This window comes from Lepidochelys kempii, chromosome 11 (assembly GCF_965140285.1).
Source record: "Lepidochelys kempii isolate rLepKem1 chromosome 11, rLepKem1.hap1, whole genome shotgun sequence".
In the NCBI taxonomy this organism is placed as follows: Eukaryota; Metazoa; Chordata; order Testudines; family Cheloniidae; genus Lepidochelys; species Lepidochelys kempii.
The window spans coordinates 31,950,670-31,963,463 of NC_136390.1; the positions used below are offsets into that span (position 1 = coordinate 31,950,670).

Below are 12,794 nucleotides of genomic sequence, written 5' to 3' on the forward strand. Positions count from 1 at the left end.
TCCTCCAGATCATTTATGAAGATATTGAATAAAACCGGCCCCAGGACCGACCCTTGGGGCACTCCACTTGATACCGGCTGCCAACTAGACATGGAGCCATTGATCACTACCCGTTGAGCCCGACAATCTAGCCAGCTTTCTACCCACCTTATAGTGCATTCATCCAGCCCATACTTCCTTAACTTGCTGACAAGAATACTATGGGAGACCGTGTCAAAAGCTTTGCTAAAGTCAAGAAACAATACATCCACTGCTTTCCCTTCATCCACAGAACCAGTAATCTCATCATAAAAGGCGATTAGATTAGTCAGGCATGACCTTCCCTTGGTGAATCCATGCTGGCTGTTCCTGATCACTTTCCTCTCATGCAAGTGCTTCAGGATTGATTCTTTGAGGACCTGCTCCATGATTTTTCCAGGGACTGAGGTGAGGCTGACTGGCCTGTAGTTCCCAGGATCCTCCTTCTTCCCTTTTTTAAAGATTGGCACTACATTAGCCTTTTTCCAGTCATCCGGGACTTCCCCGGTTCGCCACGAATTTTCAAAGATAATGGCCAATGGCTCTGCAATCACAGCCGCCAATTCCTTCAGCACTCTCGGATGCAACTCGTCCGGCCCCATGGACTTGTGCACGTCCAGCTTTTCTAAATAGTCCCTAACCACCTCTATCTCCACAGAGGGCTGGCCATCTCTTCCCCATTTTGTGATGCCCAGCGCAGCAGTCTGGGAGCTGACCTTGTTAGTGAAAACAGAGGCAAAAAAAGCATTGAGTACATTAGCTTTTTCCACATCCTCTGTCACTAGGTTGCCTCCCTCATTCAGTAAGGGGCCCACACATTGGCTTTCTTCTTGTTGCCAACATACCTGAAGAAACCCTTCTTGTTACTCTTGACATCTCTGGCTAGCTGCAGCTCCAGGTGCGATTTGGCCCTCCTGATAACATTCCTACATGCCCGAGCAATATTTTTATACTCTTCCCTGGTCATATGTCCAACATTCCACTTCTTGTAAGCTTCTTTTTTATGTTTAAGATCCGCTAGGATTTCACCATTAAGCCAAGCTGGTCGCCTGCCATATTTACTATTCTTTCGACTCATTGAAATTATTATTATTAAATATTATATTATAATATAATATATAAATATTATATTATTATTAAAACTACACAATCTGCATATATTATATAATCTTCTTCAGTTATTCATTTAACCCACTGATATAGACAACCTAACTAAGTACTTTGATTTGAAAGGTTGCTGGAGGAGGGCAATGGCTCTAGGATTCACAATCTCTTAGTTGGGTCAATCATATCCCACTTAATGTGCAAATAGCCTTTGAATGAATAATTACTTCTGGCTAATGCACTTTTACTAACTCTTCACTTCTACTGTGGATCTCATAATATCTGATGTTTTAAAAGACCCAGCTCCTGGAAACAAATGATTAAATGGGAATCATAGATTGCCATTTTTTAAAAAAAATATGTTTCTAGTCCTCATTGTCACAGAGAAAAGGTTACATATATGACCAAATTGTACTCTGTGATGGGGTGTACAAACCCCACACTGAGCAGCAAGGGCTTAAGGGCTCATTTGGGGCTCAGCCAGCCCTGCCCCGCCAAACCAGCAGCAAATTCTCCATCTGCTGGAGGAATTAAAAGGCAGCAAATTAGCTCAGTTGGTGAGCAATGCTGAAGGTAAACAGACCTGCAGCCCACAGCTCCAGGAGAGCAGAGTGAAACCTAAAGGCTCTGATGCAGCTGCCTAAAGGAGCCCTCGGTGAGGAAAGGGGGGAACCTTCGTCGAGACAAGAAGAGAGGGAAGTATTCTGTGGCCCTGGACAGTTGCGACTCCCTCTTGCTTTCTTGGGATTTGGATTTTCCCATCAGGTGAAAGCCTTGGACTGAGGTGACCCCGGGGGGGAGACAAGAGGAAGAGGCCCAGGGAAGACAGCCTTAAATAGTCTTGGTTGCCAGGTTACTGGTAGCTAAAAGGGCCCTGGGTCAGAGCCCAGTAGAGTGGGAGGGCCCTGGTTCCCCTCCCCATAACCCACCTGGTAGTCTGGCGTTGTGGCTATGACCACCAGGCCACGCGTCCCAACCAGACTCTGAGCGGAGACCATTAAATACCACAAAAATATCAAAATCCAGAAGGCAAATAGTAAGAACCTAAAATTTGATTTAAAAAAAAACCCCTCGTGATTATTTGGGTTTTACTCATGACTTTTTAACATTTGATGTTGGCAACTCACACAGTATCAATGGGAACTGAAACACTATAGTAGTATTCCCTTTTTTCTGTACTGACACTTTCAGCATAGAAAAACAATGAATACAATAAAAATAGTGCAACAACAATTGTTCTTTAATCTGATTACAAAACACTTCGGTCTATACTAATTCGCTTCAAGCAGCAATCCCTTCTTTGTTTCTTATTGCCAAAGAATATAATACTATAATAAAATATAGTGCATATATGTAACATGTTTTTCCCCACTCATCCCATCTTCATTTCAACTTCTGATGTTACTTCAGTTTAGATGCGTTACGTTACCATTGCTGTAAATACCGTTAATATCTGTTTTTACTTTTAAACAATCCAGATTATTTTAGTTAGTTTCTACATGGTTTTAGTTAAAGCACTTCTAGAACTTTAACTTCTGTGGAAGTTGCTACATACAATATTAAAGACCATCATGTACTAATGTTTCTGGCTTTTTTCTAAACTTGAAAAGGTAAGCAAAAGTATTCTGTTTCACCAGAAGCAGATTAGTATCATATAAAAAGTTTAAAAGTCTTCGGTTTTACATTTCTACTTTCCACATCTTTCTCTTCTAATTTTTCTTAATTATTTTAATTTCTTTAAGGTTTTTTTAAAATCACAGAATCTAGTTCATACATTTGTGAAAGTTTATCTTGGACAAGATACTCTTCTGTCCTACAGTTGGTAGTCAAGTATAGGGAATGCATACAATTTAAGAGGATGCATTTAGGAATAGTTATTTAAAAGTGAAAAATGGTTCTTTCAAAAGTGCAAATTCTACAAGGATTACAAAGCGAAGGAAAAAACCACATTCAGAATCTATATCTGGCCAGTTAAAACTAACATTTCACAAGAGTTAACTTGCACATTAACTAAAACGCGCCTCTTAAAGGAAAAAAAAACTTTTGAGGGTTATACACTAAAAGTATGCTGCTTGTACACATTTGCCATTTCTTATACCTTACTTACACAGTCTTGCATAGATAATCCTTTTTCCTTTAAGCAAGAGTTAAAGGTTGAATCAGCAGGCAAGAGAGAGATGATGTGATTAAAAACTGACCAGGAATTCAGGAGTATTGTGATCAGTGCCTGGCACTGCCGCAAGTTTTTTTATGAAGCCCAAGGTTTGTCCTCTGTAAAAAATGAAGATATTTATCTACCTTTATATAGGGTGGTGGTTGAGGTTTAATTCATTAAATGTTTGTAAAGCATTCTGAGAGCCTAGACTAGAAGGAGCTATAAGAATGCAGGGTATTAATACAACTATGCATAAAACCTTGTTTGCTCTGGAAAAGAATTCAGCAAGTTAATTCTCACTTCTTTTTGTTGTTGTTGTTCTTGCTTGTGAAGGAAGATGGGAGCACCATATGCAGATGGCACAGCAATATATATTGATTATTTAGAACATTTACTTATAAAAGTTGATTTCTTGAATGATATGTCTCCTGTACATTTAACGTTTTATTTATGGTGTGTTACTGGATGCTTACTTTGGTACTGTTCATACTGATTAACTTTTTTAACTAAAAAAATATAATTCTCATTCCTTAATAGTATCTTTTTTGTCTTCAGCCTTTTAGACCATACCGTTCCATTGATCATGAGGCTTAGAATTTTTGAGTTCTAATCCCAGCTATGCTACACGGTCTCACTGTGTATAGGCCTTGGGCAATTCACCTAATTTGCAAAGAGAAATTTGCAGTTTTTCTTTTTGCAAAATGTGTGCATTAATTATTCATTAATAATTAAAGAGCCCTGTGAGTAGTACTTTGTAGTTGTAAAATACTCTTGGAACATGCTGCTTTTTATTATTATTCAGTGTTGAAAAGTGCAAGTGTGATTAAATTTCCAATGGTCCTATACTTGTTTGATGTTAACTTTAGCTGTTCAGCATTTATTTGATAATAAAAATTGCTTGCATTGGCTCTCTCTACTTGGTACCATAAAGCAGTATTTTTCTAAGCATTTTAAAGCACTTTTTAAAGCTTTGTCTGAAATGTTTTCTTTGTGACCTAACATCACAACATTCCAGTTTAAAATTGGTAGAGAAGCACAGTGTTGATAGCAATACATGCAGATAGTCAGAATGTGAAAAATTCTCTAGGTTTTTCATGTTAAACCTTTGACAAAAAGCCTGAAAGAAACCTACAGAAGTAAAGTCTATGCCAGAAGACTTGCATTTACTTAAACACCGCCAGCTGAAAATATTAACTAGTTAAATGTTGTTTGGTTGTAGGCAATATGCCAGCTCCTGAACAGACCCCATTAGTGGAGGAGGGGCTGCAGCAGACCACCCAGGAAACCTCCACAGGCCCAGGCATGGAGCCAGAGACTACTGCCACTACCATTCTAGCTTCTGTAAAAGAGCAGGTATTTTTATTTTCTTCTGTATCAGTTCAGAAGTATACTGTGCTTTTCAGAATTAAGCATGTTCTACTCTTCGTTTATGTTTTGTTTCCTTGATCCATTCCAACTCAAGAATTTCTAAAAGATGTTTCTTTTCCTACTCGTGGGGGACTTCTGCTCCACCGGGCACACACAATTTATGTGCCCCACAAAAATTTTTTTTTCTATCCAGAATAATACATTCTGCTGGAGAGGCGCTTCAGTTACCCCATTTGCCCTGCAGGGCTGCTGTGGTGCTAGAAGAGAGGGCAGCTGGCTCACGAGCCAAAGCAGCCAGCCACAGAGAGGGGGAGAGAGCAGAGACTGCTTTTCTCACAGCAACATGCCTTCAGGGCCGGGTGAGGGGGGATGGACAGAGCTGGCCACATGGGGTTGCTGGGGGGGGGGGGGGGAGTCACATAGACTTGGGTTCAAAAGGGCTAGGGCGGGGTACAGACTGGGGCAGGGGCACAGGAGCTAGTGGAGTGACCGCATTGAGCCAGGGGCTGAATGGAAGGGGGGTGCAAGGGCACATGGGAAGGGGGGGTTGCTTTACCAAGTCTGAGGTCAGTCTAACGAGATAAATCAATTAAAAGCAGGATACCAAGGGAGAAAAAATAACTTTTGAAGTTGTAAGAGAGTGGCCCATTACAGACTGTTGACAAAAAGTTGTGAGTAACAGGAGGGAGAAATTAGTATGTGGGAAATTAAGTTTAGCTTTTGTAATGACCCAACCACTCCCAGTCTCTATTCAGGCCTAATCTGATGGTATCCAGTTTGCACATTAATTCCAGTTCTGCAGCTTCACGTTTGAGTCCGTTTTTGAAGTTTTTTTGTTGAAGAATTGCCACTTTTAAGTCTGTTATTGAGTGACCAGGGAGATTGAAGTGTTCTCCTACTGGTTTTTTAATGTTATGTTTCCTGGTGTCAGATTTGTGACCATTTATTCTTTTGTGTAGAGACTGTCCGGTTTGGCCAGTGTACATGGCAGAGGGGCATTGCTGGCACATGATGGCATATATCACATAGGTGAATGAGCCCCTGATGGTGTGGCTGATGTGGTTAGGTCCTATGATGGTGTCCCTTGAATAGATATGTGGACAGAGTTTGCGCCGGGGTTGGTTGCAGGGTTTGGTTCCTGGATTGGTGTTTTTGTTGTGTGGTGTGTAGTTGCTGGTGAGTGTTTGCCTCAGGTTGGGGGGCTGTCTGTAAGCGAGGACTGGCCTGTCTCCCAAGGTCTGTGAGAGTGAGGGATCGTCCTTCAGGATAGGTTGCAGATCCTTGATGATGCGTTGGAGAGGTTTTAGTTGGGGGCTTTAGGTGACGGCTAGTGACGTTTTGTTACTTTATTGGGCCTGTTTTGTAGTAGGTGACTTCTGGGTACCCTTCTGGCTCTGTCAGTCTGTTTCCAGGTTCACTTCTAGGTTCCTTCCCAGCAATTATTTCCTTCTCCCTCAGCTCCTCTGTTACCCCTAACTTCCCCAAACCTTAGCACTGATTCTGCAGGATGTGTATTGTAGTTTAAATGAATTATTACTCAAAATTCTGTATTAGTATGCCTAGTAAGGATCTATTTGCCAAAAAACATTTTTTGAATCTTTTTTGTCTGTATTGTTGCAGACATACTTGCTGACCGGTATTTTGAAATAAATTACCAAAATAATTGAAACTGGCATGATTATTTTGTGTTATTTTGACAAATAAAATATTCAGAATTTTAAAATATTATGTGCAGAATTTTTAGCACAGAATTCCCCCAGAAAATGTAAACCTCAACAGTGTACATGTCAGAATCTGAACAAGCAGGATACGTGTTCATTTATCCGCAATCAAGGGAAATAGTATAGTAATCTGTACCCATTTTATTTGTACCCTGAAATCTTTTTTGTAAATCAGATTTGAAATTTGGCAAAAAAGCTAATGGAAAACTTTGACTATAAAAACCATACGTGTTCCTAATGTAGTTGTGCAGGAATGTTTCAGTAATTTGCAGACAACAGATTTGTTCAGACTTCTTGTGAGTGTCTTGTTTTGTCATATTAACTTCATTTTTTGAGAGGATGGTTTTAACTGTTTGAGCTAGTGATTTGCTTTGAAATTCATAGTTTAGATAAATATTAAAAATGTGAATGCTGTTTTTCCTTTAAACATCTCATATTTATCATCATGCATTGTTCTTGTTAAGGTTTTGTCTACTCTTCTATAAAAGTCAAGGTTTCCAGAATATAATATTTTGCTTGTTTGAAATCAAGTTCAGCATAAGTTTGAATTAGCATTTTGAAAAAAACAAGGGTGTGTTTTGTTTTATTTTTTTAAGAAAACCTTTTAACTTGAATACAGAACTGAAACAATGCTAACATTAATAAACGCAGTAATTGGTTACAGGAACTGATACCTGCAAGGCAGACAGCCCTCTAGTGTGGATTTATACTTACAAAATGCAACCTAGAAATCTTTCTTCTCCGAAAGAAGTAGATTTTTGATAGCTTTATTAAAATATTTTTGTATAAAAAAAAAAAACCCCTCAGTATGCAATTCAATTTAAGAACTTTGAATCCAAATAATTATCATAACAGTTGTCATAGTTTGTCCCATGTTAATATTAATCCTTTGCTCTTAGAGTGCTAGGGAGAAGATGTAAAATGAAGAATATCACTCATTGTTCCAAAAATCCATGTTTTGCAAATTGCAATACCTATGCAAACAATTTTGAGATTATGATGCCAGAGCTGTTTTAACTCAGAATTTCTTTTGGTTTGGTTGACATATGTCTCTACAAGGTTTCCTGCCATTTCTCCTCCCCCCCCCCCCCCCACAGTTGTCATCCTACTCAGTTGGTTTGGAAAAGAGGGAGAAGCAAAAGGACAAAAAAAAAAAAAAGAGAATGTATGGCAGTGATGATGTAAACTGAATATAAACGCACCTCAAGTTCTGTAGCTGCTTTCAAGAAATTGGCTGCGTTAAAGCAATCTTCATTGTTTAATTCTGAAGTTTTTCCTGTACTGTGCCACAGGGAGAAGTCATCCCACCGCATACTTCCAGTACATATTCCTAGTCTGAGCAGAATAAACTTTGACTTACAAATTTATTTAAATGAAATCAGAAAAATGTCCATTCAATTTGCATTGAAGTTGTTTGTGTTATGGCGTTTTCTACCTCTAGGCTGATGGTTCTAATCCAACCCAGAATAGTAGGAACCCGATGTTAATTGTGCCATTTAGTGGTTATCTAGTGATCTATGTGTAATGCCAAGGTGATCTCAGTCCAGTTCTTAGAGGACAGGTACCACCTTACAAATCCTCAACCAGCAAAATTAAAATTAATACTATTGTTTTCAGCTCACCTGTTTGTTTGTCTTAACCCAAGTGCAAGTTTAATAAATATTTTGCTAGAAAAAAGGCAGAAGGCTGTGTGGGCCTGGAAAATAAACTACATTCTCAGCCTTAGAGGTGATCCTAGTCCAGCGGTTCTCAAATTTCATTCCCCGCAAACTCCTTCTGACAACAAAAATTACTAAATGACTCCAAGAAGGGGAACCAAAGCCTGAGCCCAAGCCCAAGACCTGCTACCTGTGGGGGGTTGAAGCCAAAGCCAAAGCCTGAGGGCTTCAGCCCTGGATGAGGGGATCTGAAACCTGAGCTCCACCACCCAGGGCTGAAGCCTTTGGGCTTCAGCTTCAGTCCCTGGCAGTGGGGCTTGGGCTTCAGCGCTGGGTGGTGGGGCTCGGCTGGGTCTAATGCCAGCCCTGGTTACCCCCATTAAAATGGGTCATGTTGCACTTTGGGGTCCCGACCCATGGTTTGAGAACCATTGTCTTTGTTACATTTGATGCCCATTAGCAGAACCCTGTGGAGAAGTTTGCACTGCTGCTGTCTGTGCCTGCTCTGTGAATAAACCAACTTCAGTTTTTAGAGCTGCCAGACCTATACCTTTCGGGAGGACATAATGCACTTAAAAAAACATTAAAGCAGGGAAAGTGATATGAGGCTGCCACAACATTATCTAACTTGCCCAATAATTATATTTGGATACTGGTGCACACAAGTATAAATCCTTCCCCAAACAGTGCTATCATTGAAGACATTCTAAAAACTGGAAATTCTGGAACCATGAGGAAGACACATGACTCAAAACTAGAGATCAGTGAATGAAAATAACTTATTTGGAGATGAGGTAGCTGAGTTGTTGAGGATGTAGATTAAAATGCTGCAGGTTGTGGGTTCAAGTCTCAGTTGCTGTCACACTGAAATGCGACCTTCAGTTCACCTAACTATAAAATGGTACCCTATCCATTAGGTTAGGGAAGTCAAAGGCAGTTAGATATGATGCTGGTCACATTGCTTCCTTGTGTACTATTGGCTATGAAATGGATGTGCCTTAAATATGTCAACCCGAGGAGCCCTTGGCTCTGGAGAACTTTGGCTTTGGCATGCTAAATTATCCAACCCATTTAGACTAATTTAATTTAAATTGTATTATTTCCTGAAAAATACTTTGTATGAATAGATGTGGGGGATTTGGGTTTTTTTAATTGCTTTAAGCCTCATGTTGTCAACCTCTTGGGTCACAAGATATTGGATGGTCAACTTGTCACTGTTAGAGGACTCAGTATTACCATTCAGGATCTCACATCACTAACTTGGGGAAAGCATTTTGCATTTGAAGAGGGGGAAAAAGAAGCCCATTTCTGTGACCAGTTCTTTTTGTTCATTTTTAATGGCAGCTTTTGAAGATGCTCTGAGGTTTGAAAAATTAGTAATTCTTACAAAGATGGATTAGTAGGAATACTGATGTGGTCTAAGATGCATGTTAAGTTCAGTTTGTTACATGGTTCTGTAGTTTAACAAATTCATATCACCGTAGCATATGGTGGGTGGAGATATGTGTATGATGAAGTGGCAGACTTATTTAAATTTTCTTGAAGTTTTGGGTGTTTCAGTTTTGTTTTGTTTAGTATTGTGTCCTGAATACATGTTTGTTTGCTCTGGGACCACTTCTGTAAAGCATTGAGAACCCACTCTGTGACTGATTCTAAATTAACTGAAACTACTCAGGTACAAGTTCTGGTTTCCTTGTGGACAGTTCAGTGAAAACATGCTCAATGGTGATAAAGCATATGTTAAAATATATAAGAATAGGATATAAAATAACTGACAATGTTATGAGATGATATAAATCAGTGGTAATCCTTGTTTGGATACTGTGCTCAGTTCTGGATTCCTCATCTGAAGGCAAAAAAGAACAAGAAATACTCAAGAATTGAGAGTGATTAGAGATATGGAAACACTTCCGTTTGAAAGAATGTCTATTGAATATGGAAGAATGTAGCCAAAGTGAACACTAAATTTCATTTAATGTAAATCAGTTCTAAAGAACAGGGAAGAATTTTAAAAAAGAAGGCAAACTCAATTATCAGCCATCATATAGCTTTTGATATGGCATTGAAAGATTGCTTTGTATGTTCTAGGTTTATAAGGCTAGGTCTTGACAGAGATTATGGTCTCCTTGCATTCCCATTCATTGGGTTAATCATGTATTTCACTGGGGGTTTTTTGTTCTATTTATATGGAAGAGTGCAGATTGAACAGTAGTTTTCTCATTGTAAAAAATGTGTACTATACTAATTCTATACAGTTTTGTATGATCCTCTTCTGTATTTGGATACCCCAAAATAAAATACTATTGTGTATTTGTTCATTTTTACTTTTTAGTGAAACTTATATATGTGGGTTTCCCATGCACAGCTAAACTTGACTACTATTTCATAGGATATTTATCACCACACTTATTAAGGTTTTGTCAGTGCTTACTTCTAAACCCACATATTTTGGACCCTGATACAAATTCAGTCTGCCATAAATTGGTGTACAGATTATTTATCTGGAATAACTGATTTGTTACCTCCTCAAAATTTCAATAATTGCTTCTGCTTTGTAATCATTAGATATAAGAAAAACAAATGGGAACTAAATCCATTTTGTGGCTTCAGATGTTTTTGTTCTGCTATAAGTAAAAAATGTGTTATCTTTCTCTCTTATTAAATTAAGATATTTGGGGTTGAATTCTGTCGTCCATTATGTAGGTGCAGCGCCCACTAATTTAAATGAAAATTGCACCAACTTAATTGGGAATAGAACTGGAGCCATGCTGTATTCCCAAACAAACTTCATTAATGTAAAACTAAAGTTTGTGAAGTAATTAGTATACTCTTATGAAAATACAATGCAACAACAAAATTAGGAAAAAAATGATTTGGGGATGATCAGTTAATTTACCTAAACATTCATTTCATGTTACAGTTAGTATATGGGATTAACAATATCATATGAAAAAACATTAGGAGGTGCACAGTTGTGAAGATGCCATGCCAATGATCTTAGAAAGTAGCTTGTAAGTGTTTGCTTTGCAGAGACCATAAACTCTGGTGCAACAAAGACCTTGCTTCTGCAGAGTTTTGAAGCTCCATTGGCCAGTCATTCTGCAGCTTGCCACCTTACCAGTCTTCCTGATAGACCATATGTCTTTCATAGAAAACTTTATATCCCATATACACATATACCCCTGTCAATTCAGCTCCTTGCTGGGCTCATTCCCTATTTTCTGTGAACTTCCCAAGATCCACAGATGGGCTCACCTCCTACATACATCTGAGATGAGCAGGAGAGGAGCGCTACTTCGGTGAGTATTAGGAAGAGCACTGTTTGGGAACGTGTCTACCTTATGGAGTTCCTAAGCTCAGCAGTGAAGAACTTGAAGCTCTGCAAAACAGCATATCCTGTTTTACAAATATCCTACTTCCTTTCCTCAGTAATCTGGGCTCTGTATATTGTATGAATTCCCTCCAAAACCTCTTTCCACTCAGCTTTCCAAGAACTGAGTTTGACTCCAGGCTTGTCACTCGTATCTTTATGTGGCATATGGCAGCTCTATGCTGAGTTGATCAGACTCCAATGTAGGGGGTGGATGCAGGATACGTCACAGATCCAAAGTTACAAGAAACTCTCTTCATTTATATATACATCTACACAGCTTATTGCATTTTGTGGTGGTACATAGTTGCCTCGAGAGCATCTCCTGTCAGCTGGGTGCAATAGTGCACTATTTCCTTTCTCTGCTCTCAGTGCCCCCTGTTTCCCTCCTCGGGGGGACTTCAGTGGCTCAGCCCTCCAGCTAAGTCACTCAGTTAATAAGTGAATGGATGGATGAACTGCTTCTGGGGTAAAAGGTTCAACAGGGCATGGAGACAAAGCCTGTCCCTATGCCCATATTAATGTCTTTACCCCTATCCCTGGGCTCAGTTCTCAGCCCCTTCTGGGTTAGCTTTAAGTCCATGCCTCCCCTGATATAGTACAGTGCCTCCAGGTCCCTTTGCAGTGTCTTCAGCCCCATTCCTGAGCCTTTAAATTCCAGCCCTGTGCTTGGGCTTCTAAACTAAACTTGTCCCCTTCTCAGGGCTTTGGCAACTTTGCCAATGGGGGGACTCAGGCCTCCCCACTGCTCTGGGTCCCAGCCCAGGAACCCTACACACAGCAGCCACGTACTGCTTCCTTTTACATGGTTGCTGCTGCTATTCCCTGGGCCTTTTCCCCTCTTGCCCCTTCTCTTCACCCTGACCTCAGGACTGAAGTTCTCAAATCCTCTCCTTCCTTGCTACATGCAAGTATCTCCAGAATCTTCCTTCTGATTAAGCTTGTTCTTGAGCTCCTGTGACCAGCAACAAGCACCCATTCTTGCTCCTCTGGTCCCAGCCAGGAACTGACTAGCTCAAGCCCTGCAGCTTCTTTTAACTGAGCCTGCTGTGCTTTGTCTGTTTCCCTGCAGCCATTCTTGCATTGCCTGGAGGACCCACCTTCACTGCTCCTTTCCTGGGGCAGGGTGTGGTAGGACCACAAGGCCTCCAGCAGGGGTATTATACATGCACTGCCCATGTTCGATCTACTCTTTACCTCATCTTTACATTCGTCATTTATCTGTCCGTTATTTTGTTCTTTGTAATGTTTCCCTGGGTATTCCCTCCTCTTATCTTAGGGCATGGCTACACTTGCAGATGTAGAGTGCCGGGAGCTAAACCAGCCCTCAGAGACAGCAGCAGGGAAAGCGCTGCCGTGTGTTTACACTGTCAGCTGCAAGCGCAGTGGTGTGGCCACAT

The 12,794-nt window shown here is 40.1% G+C and overlaps 1 protein-coding gene across 1 annotated transcript in view; it reads left to right on the plus strand.

Moving 5' to 3' along the window:
• The window catches only part of PKP4 (plakophilin 4), a 242,698-nt gene that overhangs the window by 57,529 nt on the left and 172,375 nt on the right, over nt 1-12,794 (plus strand). The window contains exon 2 of the mRNA XM_073305536.1: nt 4,497-4,630. Within this exon, the coding sequence (XP_073161637.1) occupies nt 4,502-4,630 (129 nt within the window). The 5' untranslated portion in view covers nt 4,497-4,501. The remainder of the gene's footprint in view (nt 1-4,496; nt 4,631-12,794) is intronic.